This window comes from Anomaloglossus baeobatrachus, chromosome 6 (genome assembly GCF_048569485.1).
Source record: "Anomaloglossus baeobatrachus isolate aAnoBae1 chromosome 6, aAnoBae1.hap1, whole genome shotgun sequence".
Lineage (NCBI taxonomy): Eukaryota > Metazoa > Chordata > Amphibia > Anura > Aromobatidae > Anomaloglossus > Anomaloglossus baeobatrachus.
The window spans coordinates 243474185-243496716 of NC_134358.1; the positions used below are offsets into that span (position 1 = coordinate 243474185).

Here is a 22532-nt window from a genome sequence, read left to right on the forward strand (position 1 = left end):
GGATTCCCGCAGCAAAAACAATTGCATGTAACTTCTTTTCCGCACGTCGCTGCGGGATTTCACTCCATTGACTGCAATGTAATCGTGAAATCCCGCAGGGAATAACTCAGGCAGCAAATTCTGTGCGGTTCACTGCATTTTCCTGCGTTATTCCCTCCGGTATTTCGCGGTTTACCTGCGGTAATGTTCAGCACTGCCTGCGGTTTGCAGAGAAGTGATGTCATTATGACAGGAAGAGGAAGCGGAGAAGAGAGTAAACACACACCCATCACTCACACAGACATATAGAACACACACATCGCACTCACACACAGACGTATAGAATACACATGCAAATCAAACTGACATATAGAAAAAAAAAAACACGTGGGCTCCGCCGTATTTTTACCGTCCAGCCAAGGTAAGCACACAGCGGCGGCCCGGTATTCTCAGGCTGGGGAGGGCGAGGGGCAGGATTAATGCTCTGCCCTCCCGCAGCCGAGAATATTAGCCCGCAGCTGCCCCGTGACTGTCGCATCCATTATGCGGCAGTCTCGGAGTGTCCCAGCTCTTCCAGATGCCGTGATGCAGTGGCTATCCAGGTAATAATGAGTTAAATGACAGCAGATCGCTGCCATTTAAGTCCAGGCTTGATCATGGCAGCATCTGTGACAGCTGACATGATCAAACCGTAAGTAAAGTGAATAAGCACACACACTGAAAAATCCTTTATTTTAAATAAAACACAAAAAAGCCCCTTTCACCCCTTTATTAACCCCCCCCGAAACACAGAGCTGCGGCTTAATCCACGTCCTCTGATGCTTGCATCCAGACGTGACTGACACACAGCGCTGAATGCAGCCTCGCAACGAGACAGCAGAGGTAACCACAGGGCATTTCCCACGGCCGGTAATGTGAACAACACATTACCGCTCGGGAGAAATGCAGTGATCTATCTATCCTATCTATATCTATCCATCCATCTATCTATGTATCTACTCTCTATCTCAGAAGGAACTTTTTTTTTTTTTCTTCTTCAATGTGCTTTATTGCATTGAATGCATTAAAACACATGTACCAACCCACACGTGGAAAAACCGCGGCAATACAGCGAACAATACCGCGGTAAAACCGCGGCAAACCGCATGCGGTTTTCGGGTGCGGTTTGCCGCAGTTTTTTACCGCGGGTGCGGTAATCTTTCAGACCCTGCGGAATTTTCTTAAGAAAATTCAGTTTTCCAGTGCGCACAGGGCCTAAAGCGCTGAAGCTGCTAGGGATTAGGAGGAACAGCACACTCCTGCAATCTCGCCCAGCTAATTAGTGCTGCATTCTCCATAGAAATGAGCTTGTAAGCACTGCGCATGGTCTGCTGTCTAGCAGCAGTGGTCGGTCTCTAAAGCAACGATCTGTAAACAAAAAATATCTCGATCAGCTGAAAATTTTAATAAGCAGTAAATTGCAAAATTACTTGTCTACAATCACTTCAATAATACCCATTTCTGAAGATTATAATAACCTTTGGTATTACAACTTGGCCTTTTATACAATGGCTGACGAAAAAGTATTTAGTCAGCCACCAATTAGTTCTCCATCTTAAAGATGAGGGAGGCCTGTAATTGACATCATAGGTAGACCACAACTATGAGAGACAAAATGAGAAAACAAATCCAGAAAATCACCGCGTCTGATTGTTTTGCAAATTATGGTGGAAAATAAGTATTTGGTCAATAACAAAAGTTGATCTTAATATTTTGTTATATATCCTTTGTTGTCAATGACAGAGGTCACATGTTTTCTGTCAGTCTTCACAACATTGGCACACACTGTTGGTGGTATGTTGGCCCATTCCTCCATGCAGATCTCCTCTAGTGCAGTGATGTTTTGGGCCTGTCGCTGGGCAACACGGACATTCAACTCCCTCCAAAGGTTTTCCATTGGGTTGAGATCTGAAGCCTGGCTAGGCCCCTCCAGCACCTTCATATGCTTTTTACGAAGCCACTCCTTTGTTGCCCTGGTGGTGTGCTTGGGAGCATTATCATGCTGAAAGACCCAGCCACGTTTCATCTTCAGTGCCCTTGCTGATGGAAGAAGTTTTGCTCTCAAATTCTCACAATACATGGCCCCATTCATTCTTTCACGTACGCGGATCAGTCACCCTGGGCCCTTTGCATAGAAACAGCTCGAAAGCATAGTGTTGCCACCCCCATGCTTTACAGTAGGTATGGCATTCTTTGGATGCAACTCAGCATTGTGTTTCTACAAAACAGTTCTAGTTTAGTTTCATCAGAACATATGACATTCTCCCAATACTCTTCAGGATAATCCAAATACTCTCTAGCAAACTTCAGACGGGCCCTGACATGTACTGGCTTAAACAAGAGAAAACGTCTGGCACTGCAGGATCTGAGTCCCTGGCCAGTATGTTACTGATGGTAGCCTTTGTTACAGTGGTCCCACCTCTATGCAGGTCAGTCACCAGGTCCCCCTGTATGGTTCTGGTATTTGCTCACCGTTCTTGTGATCATTTTGACCCCACGGGGTGAGATCTTGCGTGGAGCTCCAGATCGCGGGAGATTATCGGTGGTCGTGTAGGTCTTCCATTTTCTTATTATTGCTCCCATAGTTGATTTCATCACACAAAGCTGCTTGCCTATTGCAGATTCAGTCTTCCCAGCCTAGCGCAAAGCTACAATTTTGTTTCTGGTGTCCTTCAACAGCTCTTTGGTCCTCAACATCGTGGAGCTTGGAGTGTGACTGTTTGAGGTTGAGGACTGGTGTCTCTTATACTGATAACCAGTTCAAACAGGTGACATGAGTGGAGGACAGAGGAGCCTCTTAAAGAAGTTAAAGGTCTATGGAAGCCAGAAATCTTGCATGTTTTCAGGTAACTAAATACTTTATTTCTTTGTCGCTCCATTGGGAGACCCAGACAATTGGGTGTATAGCTTCTGCCTCCGGAGGCCACACAAAGTATTACACTTTAAAAGTGTAACCCCTTCCATCTGCCTATACACCCTCCCGTGCATCACGGGCTCCTCAGTTTTATGCTTTGTGTGGAAGGAGGCACACATCCACTCATGCATTCTCAGATTAGTTATATCGGTTGGAAGAAAAGAGGACCCCCACGGGGTCCCCGGCATGTTCCCTTCTCACCCCACTATGTCGGCGGTGCTGTTAAGGTTGAGGTACCCATTGCGGGTACAAAGGCCGGAGCCTCATGCCGTTTTCCTTCACCATCCCTTAGTGGCTCTGGGAGAAGTGGGATCCTGACCGGTCTTCCATTCACTGGGACTGGGCTCCCTCCGCAGCCCCTGTGGGAATCTGCTGGACAGGAGTCTATTCATCCTCAGGGACCGGGCCCTGCATCTATAAGGTACTCTGTGTCCCCATGGGGACTGTGCATGGAGCGCCTTCTTCCCGGACGCTGCATCAGCTGCTGATTTGTGAAGACCGGCGGACTTCCGCGCCGACCGCGCCTGCTTGTCGGCTGCGGTCTTAAATTTAGTCCCCGGCTTCATCGCGGCCTAGTAGCAAAAATCCCGCCCCAGGGCCTGAAGGGCGGGACGGCCGGCCTGACGTCGGCTGTGAGGGCCGGAGCATCCTGTATGTTTCCTCCCCCCTCACTGATCACTGTGGGGACCCCAGATTCCCGCACTTTTCTAGCACCGCCCACGGCTCCACTCCTCCCCTGAGAGCTCCGGCAGCCATGTTTTTGGCATTCTGCCGGTGGAGGATTATCAGAGAAGAGCTCTGCAGCTCTGGGAGACCTAAGGCAGGGAATCTGGAGGACACACACTCCGCTTTTTAGGGGTCGGTAAGCCACACCGGTCACCCGGTGCTGGTCCCCACCCAGGGTGCTGGAATAGATACGTATTTATATACATATTTCTGTTCGGTCGGGCTGTATACCCTTCCCATATACCCTCAGTGATCACTCTCCTAGGAGACAACAGCATGTCGTCCACAAGGAGCAAAGGTGCTAAGGCACAGGGTTTTTTTGCGACCTGTACCTCTTGTGCGGCTATGTTACCTGCGGGTTCCACCTACCCTCACTGTGAGCAATGCTCGACCCCTGTTTCGCCTGCTCAGCCGGAGCCTCGGTCACTAGTGGGCCCCTCGGCTCATGTAGACCCCCCTGCTCCCCCTGTCCAGGCGGCAGGGACAGAGTTTGCTGCGTTTGCTGAGAAACTCTGAGTCACTTTCTCAATCCATGGCTCAGTCTATGGACAAATGGTCTGCCAAGCTGCTAGAAGCTTTGCAGTCCAGACCGGTCCTTGCACAGGCCCCGATCCCCGTTAGCTCGTCGCCTCCAGGCCCCTCTCGGTCCGTGCCACAGCGCGCTCCCAGGTTGGGCCCTAGGTCCCACATGGAGGACTCCTGCCCGGACCTCAGTCCCAGACCGACTAAGCGGGCTCGCTGGGAATCTTCCCCGACTTCTTCACGCTGCTCGGGTTCCCAGCTCGAGGACTCTCTGGAGGACGAGGCGGACGTCGCAGCTCTGGGCTCTGAACCTGACGTTGCCCTCAATCTTGATACAACCTGAAGGGGACGCCTTAGTAAATGATCTTATCTCGTCCATTAACCAGGTGTTAGATCTGTCTCCCCCGCCTCCACCTGTAGAGGAGTCGGCTTCTCAGCAGGAGAAACACCAGTTTCGGTTCCCCAAACGTACACGGAGTGCGTTTTTCGATCACTCTAACTTCAGAGATGCTGTCCAGAAGCCCAGAGCAGTTCCGGACAAGCGCTTTACTAAGCGCCTTACTGACACACGTTACCCCTTCCCCTCTGACGTAGTTAAGGGTTGGGCTCAGTGTCCCAAGGTCGATCCTCCAATCTCTAGATTGGCGGCTAGATCTGTGGTATCGGTGGCAGATGGCTCATCGCTAAAGGATGCCACTGACAGGCAGATAGAGCTCCTGGTGAAATCCATCTTTGAAGCCACGGGCGCGTCTTTTGCCCCGGCCTTTGCAGCCGTGTGGGCACTACAAGCTATCTCAGCTTGTCTGGCTGAGATTAATACAGTCACACGTAATTCTACTCCGCAGGTTGCGTCTCTGACTTCTCAAGCGTCAGCTTTTTCTTCCTACGCCATGAACGCAGTCCTAGATTCTGCTAGCCGTACTGCGGTGGCATCCGCTAATTCTGTGGCAGTCCGCAGGGCCATGTGGCTGCGCGAATGGAAGGTAGACTCGGCCTCCAAGAGGTTCTTAACCGGTTTGCCGTTTTCTGGCGACCGATTGTTTGGCGAACGATTGGATGAGATTATTAAGGAATCCAAGGGAAAGGACTCCTCCTTACCCCAGTCCAAACCTAAGAGACCTCAGCAACGGAAAATTCAATCGAGGTTTCGTCCCTCCGCCAAGCCCAAATCCTCTTCGTCCAGCAGGCCGGAGAAAGGCCAGAGGAACTCCTATGCGTGGCGGTCTAAGTCACGCCCCCAAAAGGCCGCCGGAGGCGCTGCCTCCAAGGCGGCCTCCTCATGACTCTCGGCATCCCCGAACCGCATCCTCGGTCGGTGGCAGGCTCTCCCGCTTTTGCGACGCCTGGTGGCCACATGTTCAAGACCGATGGGTGAGAGACATTCTGTCTCACGGTTACAGGATAGAGTTCAGCTCTCGTCCTCAGACTCGTTTCTTCAGAACCTCTCCGCCCCCCGCTCGGGCCGACGCACTTTTTCAGGCAGTGGTCACTCTGAAGACAGAGGGAGTTGTGATCCCTGTTCCCCCTCAGGAACATGGTCGCGGCTTTTACTCCAACTTGTTCGTTGTGCCAAAGAAGGACGGATCATTCCGTCCCGTCCTGGACCTCAAACTGCTCAACAGACATGTGAGCACCAGACGGTTTCGGATGGAATCTCTCCGCTCGGTCATCGCCTCGATGTCACAAGGAGACTTCCTAGCATCGATCGACATCAAGGATGCTTATCTCCATGTGCCGATCGCACCCGAACATCAACGCTTCTTGCGTTTCGCCATCGGGAACGAGCACCTTCAGTTCGTGGCATTGCCTTTCGGCCTGGCGACAGCCCCACGGGTGTTCACCAAAGTCATGGCATCCGTGGTGGCGGTCCTACACTCTCAGGGCCACTCGGTGATTCCCTACTTAGACGATCTCCTAGTCAGGGCACCTTCTCGGGTGGCGTGTCAACACAGCCTTACAGTCGCTCTGGCGACTCTCCAGCAGTTCGGGTGGATAATCAACTTCCCAAAATCCCAGTTGACACCGACCCAATCACTGACTTACCTCGGGATGGAGTTTCATACACAGTCAGCGGTAGTCAAGCTACCGCTGGACAAACAGCTGTCCCTGCAGGCAGGGGTACAATCTCTTCTTCGGGGTCAGTCATACCCCTTGAGGCGCCTCATGCACTTCCTGGGGAATATGGTGGCAGCGATGGAGGCAGTGCCGTTCGCGCAATTCCATCTGCGGCCACTCCAATGGGACATTCTCCACAAATGGGACAGGAGGTCGACTTCCGTCGACAGGAACGTCTCTCTGTCCCTTGCAACCAAGACGTCTCTTCAGTGGTGGCTCCGTCCCAATTCTCTATCGCAAGGAAGATCCTTCCTACCCCCAACCTGGGCTGTGGTCACCACGGATGCGAGCCTGTCAGGGTGGGGAGCGGTTTTCCTCCACCACAGGGCTCAGGGAACCTGGACTCCGGTAGAGTCCTCCCTTCAGATCAATGTTCTGGAGATAAGGGCGGTGTATCTAGCCTTATTGGCCTTCCATCGGTGGCTGTAGGGCAGACAGATCCGTATACAGTCGGACAACGCCACTGCCGTCGCATACATCAACCATCAGGGCGGCACGCGCAGTCGTCAGGCCTTCCAGGAAGTCAGGCGGATTCTGCAGTGGGTGGAAGCCACAGCCTCCACGATCTCCGCAGTTTACATGCCGGGCGTAGAAAACTGGGAAGCAGATTTTCTCAGTCGTCAGGGCATGGACGCGGGGGAATGGTCTCTTCACCCAGACGTGTTTCGAGAGATCTGTCGCCGCTGGGGAATGCCGGACGTCGATCTCATGGCGTCACGACACAACAACAAGGTCCCGGCCTTCATGGCACGGTCTCAGGATCACAGAGCTCTGGCGCCAGACGCATTAGTTCAGGATTGGTCGCAGTTTCGACTGCCTTATGTATTTCCTCCTCTGGCGATGCTGCCCAGAGTGTTACGCAAGATCAGGTCCGACTGTCGTCGCGCCATTCTCGTCGCTCCAGATTGGCCGAGGCGATCGTGGTACCCGGATCTGTGGCATCTCACGGTGGGTCAACCGTGGGCGCCTCCAGACCGCCCAGACTTACTGTCACAAGGGCCGTTTTTCCATCTGAATTCTGTGGCCCTCAACCTGACTGTGTGGCCATTGAGTCCTGGCTCCTAGCGTCTTCAGGATTACATCACTCCGAAGAGTGTCGGAGCTTGCAGCGCTGTCATGCAAAGCCCCTTTCCTGGTTTTTCACCAGGATAAGGTGGTTCTGCGTCCTGTCCCGGAATTTCTCCCTAAGGTGGTATCCCCTTTTCATCTCAATCAGGATATCTCCTTGCCTTCATTTTGCCCTAATCCAATTCACCAATGTGAAAAGGATTTGCACTCTTTGGATCTGGTGAGAGCACTCCGGTTCTATGTGTCTCGCACGGCGCCCCTGCGTCGTTCAGATGCGCTCTTCATCCTTGTCGCTGGCCAGCGTAAGGGGTCGCAGGCTTCCAAGTCAACCTTGGCTCGGTGGGTCAAGGAACCGATTCTTGAAGCCTACCGTTCTTCTGGGCTTCCGCTTCCTTCAGGGCTGAAAGCCCATTCTACCAGAGCCGTGGGTGCGTCCTGGGCATTGCGGCACCGGGCTACGGCTCAGCAGGTGTGTCAGGCAGCTACCTGGTCTAGTCTGCACACTTTCACGAAACACTATCAGGTGCATACCTATGCTTCGGCAGACGCCAGTCTAGGTAGGCGAGTCCTTCAGGCGGCGGTTGCCCACCTGTAAGAGGGGGCTGTTTCGGCTCTTTTTTATCGAGGTATTCTTTTACCCACCCAGGGACTGCTTTTGGACGTCCCAATTGTCTGGGTCTCCCAATGGAGCGACAAAGAAGAAGGGAATTTTGTTTACTTACCGTAAATTCCTTTTCTTCTAGCTCCTATTGGGAAACCCAGCACCCGCCCCTGTGCCCTTCGGGCTGGTTGTTCTTTTGTGTACACATGTTGTTCATGTTGAATTGTTCTTTTGGTTCATGGTTCAGTTCTCCGAACATCCTTCGGATTGAATTTACCTTAGACCAATTTATAAGTTTTTCCTCCTTCCTGCTTTTGCACCAAAACTGAGGAGCCTGTGATGCACGGGAGGGTGTATAGGCAGAGGGGAGGGGTTACACTTTTTAAAGTGTAATACTTTGTGTGGCCTCCGGAGGCAGAAGCTATACACCCAATTGTCTGGGTCTCCCAATAGGAGCTAGAAGAAAAGGAATTTACGGTAAGTAAACAAAATTCCCTTCTTTCCACCATAATTTTCAAAAAAAGTTGCCAAACCAGACAAGGTGATTTTTCTCGATTTTGTTTTCTCATTTTGTCTCTCATAGTTGTGGTTTACCTATGATGTCAATTACAGGCCTCTCTCATCTTTTTAAGTGGGAGAACTTGCACAATTGGTGGCTGACTAAATAAATACTTTTTCTTTGTCGCTCCATTGGGAGACCCAGACAATTGGGTGTATAGCTACTGCCTCCGGAGGCCACACAAAGCATTACACTTTAAAAAGTGTAACCCCTCCCCTCTGCCTATACACCCCCCGTGCATCACGGGCCCATCAGTTTTTTAGCTTTGTGTTGAAGGAGGCACACATGCACACAATGCTCCACATTTTAGTCAGCAGCAGCTGCTGACTATTTCGGATGGAAGAAAAGAGGGCCCTTTACAGGGCCCCCGGCATGCTCCCTTCTCACCCCACTGAGTCGGCGGTGTTGTTAAGGTTGCGGTACCCATTGCGGGTACAGAGGCTGGAGCCCACATGCCGTTTTCCTTCCCCATCCCTTAGGGGCTCTGGGTGAAGTGGGATCCTATCCGGTCATCCAGGCACTGGGACCGGGATCCCTCCGCAGCCCCTGGTGGTATCTGCCGGACAGGAGACTGAGTATCGTCAGGGACAAGGCCCTGCAACTACAGGTACTCTGTGTCCCCTTTGGGACGGTGCATGGAGCACCTGGGCCTCGGACGCTGCAGCGCATGCAGTGTTGCTTTTTTGTACGGGACTACCGCGCCGACCATGCCTGCTGGCCGGCCGCGGTTTCTACTTTAGTCCCCGGCTTTTGCGGCCTAGTACATTAAACGCCCGCCCACAGGCCTGCCAGTCAGGGGCGAGGGCGGGACGGTCGGGCTGACGCCGACAGTGAGGGCTGGAGCACACATAGCTGTCCTCCTCCCCCCTCACTAATCCCTATGGGGCACCAGATTCCCGCACTTTTGTAAAGTCCGCCCACGGCTCCCTCCTCCCCTGTGAACGCCGACAGCCATGTTCTAACACATCCTGCCGGTGGAGGACGTCTGCTGCAGCTCTGGGAGACCCGAGGCTAGGAATCTGGTGGCCACACACCGCTGGAGCGGTTGGTAAGCCACAACGGTTACCGGTGCTGGTCCCCCTAGGGTGCTGAACTGTATATAGATACACTATATTGTATACTTTTTCCGGTTCAGCTGTATTGTTAACTGGTGGCTATATACCCTCAGTGATCACGCTCCTGGGAGACAACAGCATGTCGTTCACAAGGAGCAAGGGGGCCAAGGCACAGGGTTATTTTGCTACCTGTACCTCTTGTGCGGCTATGTTACCTGCAGGTTCCACCTACCTCACTGTGAGCAATGCTCGGACCCTGTGGCACTCGCTCAGCCGGAGCCTGAGGCACTAGGGGGTCCCTCGGCCCAGGTAGAACCACCGGCCCCCCCTGTCCAGATGGCAGGGACAGTTTGCTGTTTTAGCTGACAAACTCTGAGTCGCTTTCTCATTCCATGACTCAGCAGACCATTTATCCATAGACTGAGTTTCTAGAGGTTTTGCAGTCCAGACCGGCCCTTACACAGGCCCCGGGCACTGCGGGATCACCCCCAGGTCCCTCTCGGTCTGCGACTAAGCGTGTTCCTGGTGTGGCCTCTAGTTATTACGTGCAGGACTCCGGCACGGACCGTAGTCCCAGACCAGCTAAGCGGGCTCGCTTAGAATCTTCCCCGACTTCTTCACGCAGTTCGGGGTCTCAGCTTGAGGATTCTCTAGAGGAGGAGGCGGAGGTCGCAGCTCAGGACTCTGATCCTGACGTTGCGCTCAATCTGGATACACCTGAAGGGGACGCCATAGTAAATGATCTTATAGCATCCATCAACCAGGTGCTAGATCTGTCTCCCCCAACTCCGCCTACAGAGGATTCGGCTTCACAACAGGAGAAACACCAGTTTAGGTTTCCTAAACGTACACGGAGTGCTTTCTTTGATCACTCTAACTTTAGAGATGCTGTCCAGAAGCACAGGGCTTTCCCGGACAAGCGCGTTACTAAACGCCTTAATGACACACGTTACCCCTTCCCCGCTGATGTGGTTAAGGGTTGGGCTCAGTGTCCCAAGGTGGATCCTCCAGTCTCTAGACTGGCGGCTAGATCCGTAGTAGCAGTGGCTGACGGTGCATCGCTCAAGGATGCCACGGACAGGCAGATAGAGCTACTACTGAAATACATCTATGAAGCCATAGGCGCATCTTTTGCCCCAGCCTTTGCAGCAGTGTGGGCACTCCAGGCTATCTCAGCTTGTCTGTCTGAGATTAATGCGGTCACCCGTACCGCTGCGCCACAAGTAACGTCTTTGACTTCTCAGGCGTCAGTATTTGCATCCTACGCCATGAATGCTGTCCTGGACTCGGCTAGCCGTACAGGGGTTGCATCAGCCAATTCTGTGGCAGTCCGCAGGGCCATGTGGCTACGCGAATGGAAGGCAGACTCTGCTTCCAAAAAGTTCTTGACCGGTTTGCCTTTTTCTGGCGACCGACTGTTTGGCGAGAGATTGGATGAAATTATTAAGCAATCCAAGGGAAAGGACTCTTCCTTACCCCAACCCAAACCAAACCGACCTCAGCAACGGAAAGTTCAAGCGAGGTTTTGGTCCTTTCGGCCCTCAGCCAGATCCCAACCCTCCTCGTCCAACAGGCCACAGAAGAGCCAGAGGAACTCTTCTGCATGGCGGTCTAAGTCACGTCCTCCAAAGACCGCCGGAGGCACCGTCTCCAAGGCGGCCTCCTCATGACTTTCGGCCGCCCCAAACCGCATCCTCGGTCGGTGGCAGGCTCTCCCGCTTTTGCGACGCCTGGTGGCCACATGTCCAAGACCGATGGGTGAGGGACAGTCTGTCTCACGGTTACAGGATAGAGTTCGGCTCTCGTCCTCCGACTCGTTTTTTCAGGACCTCTCCGCCCCCCCCGAGCGGACCATTGCGCTTTTTCAGGCGGTGGACACTCTGAAAACAGAAGGAGTGGTGATCCCCGTTCCACTTCAGGAACGCGGTCGCGGTTTTTACTCCAATCTGTTCGTGGTGCCAAAAAAGGACGGCTCATTCCGTCCCGTTTTGGACCTAAAATTGCTCAACAGACATGTGACAACCAGGAGGTTTCGCATGGAATCCCTCCGATCTGTCATCGCTTCGATGTCCCAAGGAGACTTCCTAGCATCAATCAACATCAAAGATGCCTATCTCCATGTGCCGATCGCTCAAGAGCATCAACGCTTCCTGCGTTTCGCCATCGGGGACGAACACCTTCAGTTTGTGGCACTGCCTTTCGGCCTGGCGACAGCCCCACGGGTCTTCACCAAGGTCATGGCATCCGTCGTAGCGATCCTTCACTCTCAGGGCCACTCGGTGATCCCTTACCTAGACGATCTCCTAGTCAAGGCACCCTCACGGGTGGCTTGTCAACACAGTCTGACCGTTGCTCTGGAGACTCTCCAGAGGTTCGGGTGGATCATCAATTTTCCAAAGTCAAAATTGTCTCCGACCCAGTCACTGACGTACCTTGGAATGGAGTTTCATACTCTCTCAGCGATGGTCAAGCTGCCGCTGGACAGACAGCGGTCGCTGCAGACAGGGGTGCGATCCCTTCTTCAGGGACAGTCGCACCCCTTGAGGCGCCTCATGCACTTCCTGGGAAAGATGGTGGCAGCAATGGAGGCAGTTCCATTTGCGCAATTTCATCTGCGTCCACTCCAATGGGACATTCTCCGCAAATGGGACAAGAGACCGACGTCCTAGGACAGGAACGTCTCTCTGTCTCTGGAAGCCAAGACCTCTCTTCAGTGGTGGCTTCTCCCCACTTCTCTGTCGAAAGGAAAATCCTTTCTGCCCCCATCCTGGGCTGTGGTCACGACGGACGCGAGCCTGTCAGGATGGGGAGCGGTTTTTCTCCACCACAAGGCTCAGGGAACCTGGACTCCGACAGAGTCTTCCCTTCAGATCAATGTTCTGGAGATAAGGGCAGTGTATCTAGCCCTCAAGGCGTTCCATCGGTGGCTGGAGGGCAGGCAGATCCGCATACAGTCGGACAACGCCACGGCGGTTGCGTACATCAACCACCAGGGCGGCACTCGCAGTCGTCAAGCCTTCCAAGAAGTCCGGCGGATTCTGCTGTGGGCGGAGGCCACAGCCTCCACCATCTCCGCGGTTCACATTCTGGGCGTAGAAAACTGGGAAGCAGACTTCCTCAGTCGCCAGGGCATGGACGCGGGGGAATGGTCTCTCCACCCGGACGTGTTTCAAGAGATCTGTTGCCGCTGGGGAACGCCGGACGTCGATCTCATGGCGTCTCGGCACAACAACAAGGTCCCGGCATTCATGGCACGGTCTCAGGACCACAGAGCTCTGGCGGCGGACGCCTTAGTTCAGGATTGGTCGCAGTTTCAACTGCCTTATGTATTCCCTCCTCTGGCAATGCTGCCCAGAGTGTTGCGCAAGATCAGGTCCGACTGCCGCCGCGCCATCCTCGTCGCTCCAGATTGGCCGAGGCGGTCGTGGTACCCGGATCTGTGGCATCTCACGGTGGGGCAACCGTGGGCGCTCCCAGACCGACCAGACTTGCTATCTCAAGGGCCATTTTTCCATCTGAATTCTGCGGCCCTCAACCTGACTGTGTGGCCATTGAGTCCTGGCTCTTAGCGTCCTCAGGGTTGTCTCATGATGTCATTGCCACTATGAGACAGGCCAGGAAGCCAACGTCAGCCAAGATCTATCACAGAACTTGGAGGATCTTTTTAGCCTGGTGCTCTGAGAGGGGGTTTATCCCTTGGCCGTTTGCCTTACCCAGGTTTCTTTCCTTCCTTCAATCGGGATTGGACAAGGGTTTGTCTCTCGGCTCTCTCAAAGGTCAAGTCTCGGCGCTTTCCGTGTTTTTTCAAAAGCGTCTAGCCAGGCTTCCACAGGTACGCACGTTCCTGCAGGGAGTTTGCCACATAGTCCTACCTTACAAGCGTCCGCTGGAACCCTGGGATCTCAACATGGTTCTGCGGGCTCTTCAAAAACCACCTTTTGAGCCGCTGCGGGATGTCTCTCTATCACGTCTTTCGCAGAAGGTGGCATTTCTAGTGGCGGTTACTTCACTCCGTAGAGTGTCAGAGCTTGCAGCGCTGTCATGCAAAGGCCCTTTCCTGGTTTTTCACCAGGATAAGGTGGTTCTGCGTCCGGTCCCGGACTTTCTCCCTAAGGTGGTGTCCACTTTTCATCTCAATCAGGATATTTCCTTGCCTTCATTTTGCCCTCATCCAGTTCACCAATGTGAAAAGGATTTGCATTTGTTAGATCTAGTGAGAGCACTCCGGATCTACGTGTCTCGCACGGCGCCCCTGCGCCGCTCTGATGCGCTCTTTGTCCTTGTCGCTGGCCAGCGTAAGGGGTCGCAGGCTTCCAAGTCTACCTTGGCTCGGTGGATCAAGGAACCGATTTTTGAAGCCTATCGTTCTTCTGGGCTTCCGATTCCTTCAGGGCTGAAAGCCCATTCTACCAGAGCCGTAGGTGCGTCCTGGGCATTGCGGCACCAGGCTACGGCTCAGCAGGTGTGTCAGGCGGCTACCTGGTCGAGTCTGCACACCTTCACGAAACACTATCAGGTGCATGCCTATGCTTCGGCAGATGCCAGCCTAGGTAGGCGAGTCCTTCAGGCGGCGGTTGCCCACCTGTAAGAGGGGGCCGTTTTACGGCTCTTTTTATCGAGGTATTATTTTACCCACCCAGGGACTGCTTTTGGACGTCCCAATTGTCTGGGTCTCCCAATGGAGCGACAAAGAAGAAGGGAATTTTGTTTACTTACCGTAAATTCCTTTTCTTCTAGCTCCTATTGGGAGACCCAGCACCCGCCCCTGTTCCCTTCGGGCTGTTGTTCTTTGTGTACACATGTTGTTCATGTTGAATTGTTCTTTTGGTTCATGGTTTCAGTTCTCCGAACATCCTTCGGATTGAATTTACCTTAGACCAATTTATAAGTTTTCCTCCTTCCTGCTTTGGCACCAAAACTGATGGGCCCGTGATGCACGGGGGGTGTATAGGCAGAGGGGAGGGGTTACACTTTTTAAAGTGTAATGCTTTGTGTGGCCTCCGGAGGCAGTAGCTATACACCCAATTGTCTGGGTCTCCCAATAGGAGCTAGAAGAAAAGGAATTTACGGTAAGTAAACAAAATTCCCTTCTTTTTTCCCAACTATATATGGTTATATGGATTACACTAGAGAATGTTATCTGAGGGAGACGTCTGTACACACGATCAATCCTACAATCAATCAAACGTAGGGAACGATACCGCTGGGGAACGTATTTACTTTTTCTTTTTGTACCTTTTTTATACTCGCCCAGTGCGCATTGGTCTGGTCTGATGTATGTACCCACTGCTAGTAGATGAGCTCAGTGTACACTGTTTTACCCTACACTTGGGAAGTCAATGTTGTTGTTTTTTTGTTTTGTTTTTTTTTCACTGAGAAACTTTTTTTTTTTTTTTTTTAACTGCTTAATCAGTATATACACGAACACAAGCGGATCATCACCTATAGCTTATGTTTTCCTTATCCTCCAGAATTCGTTAGTCCTTCTTTTAACAATGGATACTGGTTCTCTTACAGGAGCTGATATTCTCCGTTGAGGGTTTTAAACCATTTGGTTGGTACTTGACGTTAGTACAATTTGGATTTTACTCTATGTTCGGATTAGTAGAACTTCAACTAACACAAGATAAACGCAGAAGGTAAATAATATATGTTCTGCAGTTGTAATGTGTTTTTACACCTTATTTATACGTTGTTCTACAGATATTGATAATGAGATTTTAAAAAAACATAAGTGCCATCACAGACAGGTATACACAAATCCGTAGATGCATAAATATACACGCCCACAGCTCTGACGTGAGGGATTGTATGGACGTATGAGACACGAGGGTTCTGTTTCATAATCTAATATCTACAGTATAACATTCTAATATCTACAGTATAACATTTCCATTACAATCTACACAGCAGAAACCTAAAGCCTAAACGTCATTTTAATTTTTATTAAATCAATAGTACAAATGAAAATAAGCAACTCTAATATTTATCAGACAAATCTTCTTTTTTCTCTGCCAGAATTGATCAGTCGTTATCAAAATTCCCAATTCTGGGGTAAAATCTGTATTCAGTGAAGACTTTCCCATTACTTGATGGTAGCTCACTCTCCCCAGTCTCGCAAGCTCGTTGCCTTGGAGTAAGCCTTGACTCTGCTCTATCCTTCAGCCACACATCCAAGCCCTCTTCACCTCATGCAGACTACAACTCAAAAATATCTCCCGGATCCGTGCTTTCCTTAACCAAGAATCAGCAAAAACATTAGTGCATGCCCTCATCATCTCCCGCCTTGACTACTGCAACCTCCTGCTCTCTGGCCTCCCTTCCAACACTCTTGCACCCCTCCAATCTATCCTAAACTCTGCGGCCCACTTAATCCACCTCTCCCCTCGCTATTCCTCAGCCTCGCCACTCTGCCAATCCCTTCACTGGCTTCCCATCGCCCAACGACTCCAGTTCAAAACATTAACCATGACACACAAAGCCATCCACAACCTGTCTCGTCCTTACATCTGTGACCTAGTCTCCCTGTACCTACCTGCACGCAACCTCAGATCCTCACGAGATCTCCTTCTCTACTCCTCTCTTATCTCCTCTTCCCACAATCATGTACAAGATTTCTCCCGTGCCTCCCCCATACTCTGGAATGCTCTACCTCAGCATATCAGACTCCTTACCGTAGAAAGCTTCAAGAGGAACCTCAAGACCCATCTCTTCCAACAAGCTTACATCCTACAATAACCCTCAGTCCAGTACACCACTGCGCAACCAGCTCTGTCCTCACCTATTCTACCCTCACCCATTCCTTGCAAAGTGTGAGCCCTCGCGGGCAGGGTCCTCTCCTCCTATACCAGTCTGTTTTGTACTGTTAATGATTGTTGTACATATACCCTCTTTCACTTGTAAAGCGCCATGGAATAAATGGCGCTATAATAATAATTACTGAGAGAGGAGATATCAGCTGGTACCGATGAGATTCTATGTTGATAGAGGAGGGGTGAAGTTTTGCTTCCAGCTCCTCTCTCCTGTTTTTAGAGGAGCTGCCATTTAATACTGATGAGTCTATTACGATGCGAAGGAGGAGCTAGAGGCTGAGCACCACCCCTCCTCCCTCATCAGTAATAGCTGCCATCTCCTATCTCCGTAATGGTAAAGTCTTCACTGAAAACAGATTTTGGCTATGTGCGCACTGAGCGTTTTTGCATGTTTTTTTCGGGTGCGTTTTTGTTCGTTTTTGGGCTCAAAACTGCATGACTTTGCTTCCCCAGCAAAGCTTTTTTCTTCAGCGCTCTATTGGGAGACCCAGACGATTGGGGTATAGCTACTGCCCTCCGGAGGCCACACAAAGCACTACACTAAAAAGTGCAAGGCCCCTCCCCTTCTGGCTATACCCCCCCGTGACATCACGGGTTCTCCAGTTTTAGCTTTGTGTGCGAAGGAGGTCAGACATCCATGCATAGCTCCACAGATTTTAGTCAGCAGTAGCTGCTGACTATGTCGGATGGAAGAAAAGAGGGCCCATATAGGGCCCCCAGCATGCTCCCTTCTCACCCGTGGATGGTGTTGTAAGGTTGAGGTACTTATTGCTAGTACAGAGGCCGGAGCCCACATGCTGTTTTCCTTCCCCATCCCCATGAGGGGCTCTGGGTGAAGTGGGATCTTACCGGTCTCCAGGCACAGAGACCGAGCTCCATCCACAGACCCAAAAGAACCTGCTGGATATGGAGCTGAGTATCGTCAGGGACAGGGCCCTGCTACATCAAGGTACTCTGTGTCCCCGGGCAAGCGCGCACACACACACCAGCATTGCTGGGAGTGTTAGTGCGCCGGGGACAACAGCGCGGAGCGCTGGTGCTATCATTCACTGCAGCTTTGCTGAGTGAATTTATGTATTGAAAACGGCCGCGCCGGCCGCTGCTGATTGTTTTTTACATTGGGGCGCGGCTGGGACTTGTGGTGCGCCGGGGGACTTCGGCGTCGGCCGTGCACATAGGACGGCCGCGCTTATTACTCGAGTCCCCGGCTTTGCGGCCTAGCTTTCGTTTCGTTCCCGCCCCAGCCCTGCCAGTCAGAGGAGGGGCGGGACGCTGTACAGAAGCTCAGCGCAGGGAGCTGGAGTCTGCTTTGCATTCTCCAGCCCCCTCTCACTGAACACACTGAGACGCCGGGTTCCCGCTCTTGGCTGGGGCTCGCCCACGGCCCGCCCCTCTGCACAGGACGGGGAAGAGAAGCCGGCAGCCATTATGGTTTCCACTCTGGGAGAACGGAACCAGTCACAGGTTTTTGGGCGACCTCGCACCCGCTCTTGTGCGGGCGGTAAGCAGTACTGACACCACTAATGCTGAAGTGGGCTTTTGGGCTGTGTGCTGATATGCTATGCACTGTAGTGTACTGTCGCTATTCTGGGCAACAGCAGCAAATAAGCAATGCTGCTGAGGCACAAGCTTTCAATGCTTCGTCGTTTGCATGTGCTGCAGTGTTTACTGTCAGATTGGGCAACAGCAGCAGTAGAGCAATTTGTGCTAAGGCACAAGCTTTCAATGCTGCTTCGCTTGCATGTGCTGCACGGTTTATTGTTATGCTATACATTCACTGTATGTCGCTATTCTTGGCTAATGCGCCCAGATAAACAGACAAAAGCAGCAGTAGAGCAATGGTGCTAAGGCACAAGTTTTCAATGCTGCTTGACTTGCATGGGCTGCAGTGTTTACTGTCATGCTTGTATGCTATACATTCACTGTATGTCGCTATCCTTGGCTAATGTTCCTGGATAAATAGACAACAGCAGCAGAAAGGCTAGGGTGCTAACGTGCAAGCTTTCAATGCTGCTTGGATTGCATGGGCTGCAGTGTTTACTGTCAGGCTTGTATGCTATACATTCACTGTATGTCGCTATCCTTGTCTCATGCTCCTAGATAAATAGACAACAGCAGCAGAAGAGCAAATGTGCCAAGCCACAAGTTTTCAATGCTGCGTGTACTACATGTACTGAAGTGTTTATTTGTACTTCATGCTTGTATGACTATTCACTGTACGGTCGCTATCCTCGGCTAGGCTCTTAGATAGCTAGACAACAACAGCAGAAAAAGACAAGTTGCCAATGCACGGGCTTTCTATGCTGCTTGTACTGCATGTCATACGGTTCCAGGACCCCCAGTGCGTGCAATTGCTCAACCGGGGTCTCTGCTATATGTGGCCAAAAGAACCACCTGTGATCTCTGTCCAGAGACAGGGACGAAGTTGCAGTTTTTCCGCTGATATATTGTCTGTGACTATGACTGACATCTTACAGACTTTGCACCCCAAGCAGACCGTGGGCAATATGGTTGCAATGACCCTGGCCGCCCTGATTTGGAGCATCTCAAGGCGCCAGAGTGATTCCAGGCATCCCAGAGAGCAGGCATCCGACACGGTCGACAGTCCCAGATGGCCTAAGCGGGCTCGCTGGGATTAGCCCTCGACTCCATCACTGGTCAAGGTCCCAGCTGGAGTACTCTCTGTACGTTGAGGCAGACGTAGCTGTTCAGGACTCTGATCCTGAGACCGCTCTCAATCCGGATACACCGGATGGTGACGCTATAGTGAATAATCTTATTGCGTCCATCAACGAAAGGTTGGGTATTTCTCCCTCAACTCCTCCAGTGGAGGGGTCAGCTTCACAGCAAGAGAAATCTCTATTTCAGTATCTCAAGCGTATATTGAGTACTTGTTTAGCACTCTGACTCCAGAGAAGCAGTCCAGAAACGACACGCTTATCACGATAAGCGTTTCTCCGACCGTATTAATGAGACACGTGTCGCTCCCCCCTGACGTGGTCAAGCGCTAGACCCAGTATCCAAATGTGGATTCCCCAATCTCCATGCTTGCAGCTAGATCTATAGTTGTAGTGGTGGATAGGACTTCACTTCAAAATGCCATTGACAGGCAGATTGGCCTCTGGTTGCAATCTGTCTATGAAGCTATCGGCAGGTCGGTTGCTCCGGCAGTCGCAGCCGTGAAGGCACTCCAAGCTATTTCAGCTAGTATTGCGCAGGGGGTCGCTGTCACAGGTACTCTCGGTCCCAGCAGCGTCTTTAACTCGCAATGTCGGCATGGCGAATCATGCTGTTATTGCTGTCCGAGACTCTACGAGCCGGACGTCAGTGGCACCCGCCAACTCCGTGTTTTTACGCAGAGGCTAGTAGTTGAGAGATTGGAACAGAGGCTGCTTCCAACGAAGTGCTTAACCAGGTTGCCTTTAGCTAGTGATAGTCTGTTGGTAAGGGTTGAATGAAATCATTCAACTATCCAAGACGACTCAAAAAGCCCAGAAGGGCATAGATTCCTAGCGGGCTCAATCACGCCCGGGGAAGGCAGCCGGAGGACCCGCTACCAAAGTGTTTTTCCTCATAATTTTCAGCCCTCTCACTCCGCAACCGCGGGGGGGCAGACTCCCCCGCTTTAGCGGCATTTACCTACCGCAGGTCAAGGGCCTGTGAGTGAGAGTCAGTTTGTTTTCAAACTACCGCACCGACCGAGCCGAGGCTCTTCTGCAGGCGGAAAGAGCGGTAATCCCTGTTCCTCTTCAGGAACCAGATACGCATTTTGCTCCGACCTGGTCGTGGTGCCAAAATAGGACGGCTCCTTCCGTCCCGTTCTGGCATTTATACTGCTTAACAAGCACGTGAAAACCAGGCGGTTCCGGATGGCATCACTCCGCTCCGTCATTGCCTCTCTGTCTCAAGGAGTTTTCCTAACATCAATAGACATCAGGATGCTTATCTACACGTGCCGATTGCTCCGAGGCACCGGCGTTGGCTACGAATCGTTAGTAAAGACGAGAATATTTCGTTTCGTAGCCATACCCTTTGGCTGGCGACAGCCCCACGGGTGTTCACCAAGTTCGTGGCAGCAGAGGGAGCAGTCCCGCGCTCTCACGGTCACTCTGTGATCCTTTACTTGGGCAATCTACTGGTCAAGGCACTCTCCTTTAGAAGCATGCCAACACAACCTGAACATGGCGCTGGACCCTTCCCAGAGTTTCGGGTGGGTCTTCAACTTTTCAAGGTTGAACCCAACCGCTGGCATCTCCTGGAGAGTTTTCACACTCTCTCAGCGATAGTGAAGCTTTCGCTGGACAAACAGCGTTCACTACAGACGAGGGGGCAGTCTCTCCTTCAAGGAGGCGCCTCATCCAGAGGCGAGCTTTTTTCACGCAGTTTCATCTGCGTCCGCCTCAATAGCACATTCTTCGCTTATGGGAGGGAAGTCGATGTCCCTACACAGGAACGTGTCACTTTTCCAGACGGTTAAAGACCGTCTTCAGAGGAGTCCACTCTTCAACTCAGTGGTCTGGAGCTCTGGGCAGTGTATCTTGCACTGCAAGCCTTCCTGCAGTGGCTGGAATGCAAATAGATCCGAATTCAGTCGGACTATCCACAGCGGTGGCATACACCAACCACCAAGGCGGACTACGCAGTCGACAAGCCTCCCAAGAGGTCCGGCGGATTCTGCTATGGGTAGAAGACAGAGCATACACCATATCAGCTGTTCATATCCCGGGCGTACAACACTAGGAAGCAGACTTCCTCAGTCGCCAGGGCGTGGACGCAGGGGAATGGGCTCTGCACCCGTTTGTTTTCAAGAAACCTGTAGCCGCAGGATGAAGACGGACGTCGACGTCATGGCTTCTCGGCAACAACAAGGTCCCGATTTTCATGACGCGGTCTTACGATCAAAGAGCTCTGGCGACAGGCGCCTTGGCTCAGGATTGGTCACAGTTCCAGCTACCGATTGCTGCCACACCATCCTCGTCGCCCCAAACTGGCCGGGGAGGTCGTGGTACCGAGATCTGTGGCACCTCACCGTCGGTCGACCGTGAGCACGACGTCATTGCCACCATGAGACGGGCTAGCCAGCCGCGGTCTGCCAAGATCTACCACAACTCGTGGAAGATATTCTTATCTTAGTGTTCTGCTCAGGGAGTGTCTCCCTGGCCATCGGCATTGCCTACTTTGCCTTCCCTCCTGCAATCTGGTTGGGAAAGAGGTTGGTCGCTCGGCTCCCTTTAAGGGCAAGTCTCGGCACTATCCGTGTTCTTTTCAGAAGCGTCTAGCACGTCTTCCTAAGGTGCGCACGTTACTACAGGGGGTTTGTCATATTGTGCCCCCGTACAAGCGGCCGTTAGATCCATGGGATCTGAACAGGGTACTAGTTGCTCTCCAGAAGCCGCCTTTCGAGCCTCTGAGGGAAGTTTCCCTTTCGCGCCTGTCACAGAAAGTGGCCTTTCTGGTTGCGATCACGTCGCTTCGGCGAGTGTCTGAGCTGGCGGCTCTGTCATTCAAGGCTCCCTTCCTAGTATTCCACCAGGACAAGGTGGTGCTGCGCCCTATTCAGGAGTTTCTCCCTAAGGTTGTATCCGCGTTTCTTCTTAATCAGGATATATCCTTACCTTCCTTTTGTTCTCATCCGGTTCTCCGGTATGAAAAGGATTTACAGTTGTTAGTTCTGGGGAGAGCACTCAGAATCTACATTTCCCGCACGGCGCCCATGCGCCGCTCTGATGCATTTTTTGTCCTTGTCGCTGGTACGCGCAAGGGGTTGCAGGTTTCTAAAGCCACCATGGCTCGATGGATCAAAGAACCAATTCTAGAAGACTACCGTTCTGCGGGGCTTCCGGTTCCTTCAGGGCTGAAGGCCCATTCTACCAGAGCCGTAGGTGCGTCCTGGGCATTACGACACCAGGCTACGGCTCAACAGGTGTGCCAGGCAGCTACCTGGTCGAGCCTGCACATTTTTTCACCAAACATTATCAGGTGCATAACTATGCTTCGGCGGACGCCAGCCTAGGTAGAAGAGCCCTGCAGGCGGCAGTGGCTTCCCCATAGGGGAGGGCTGTCTTGCAGCTCTAACATGAGGTATTTCTTTACCCACCCAGGGACAGCTTTTGGACGTCCCAATCGTCTGGGTCTCCCAATA

At 52.1% G+C, this 22532-nt stretch overlaps 1 protein-coding gene across 4 annotated transcripts in view; it reads left to right on the forward strand.

Annotated features, from left to right (window-relative positions):
* Window positions 1-22532, forward strand: part of SLC35B3 (solute carrier family 35 member B3) — a 118308-nt gene that overhangs the window by 51798 nt on the left and 43978 nt on the right. For all 4 annotated transcript variants that reach the window (XM_075314774.1, XM_075314777.1, XM_075314776.1 and 1 more), the window contains exon 3: window positions 15096-15217. In XM_075314774.1, the coding sequence (XP_075170889.1) occupies window positions 15096-15217 (122 nt within the window). The remainder of the gene's footprint in view (window positions 1-15095; window positions 15218-22532) is intronic.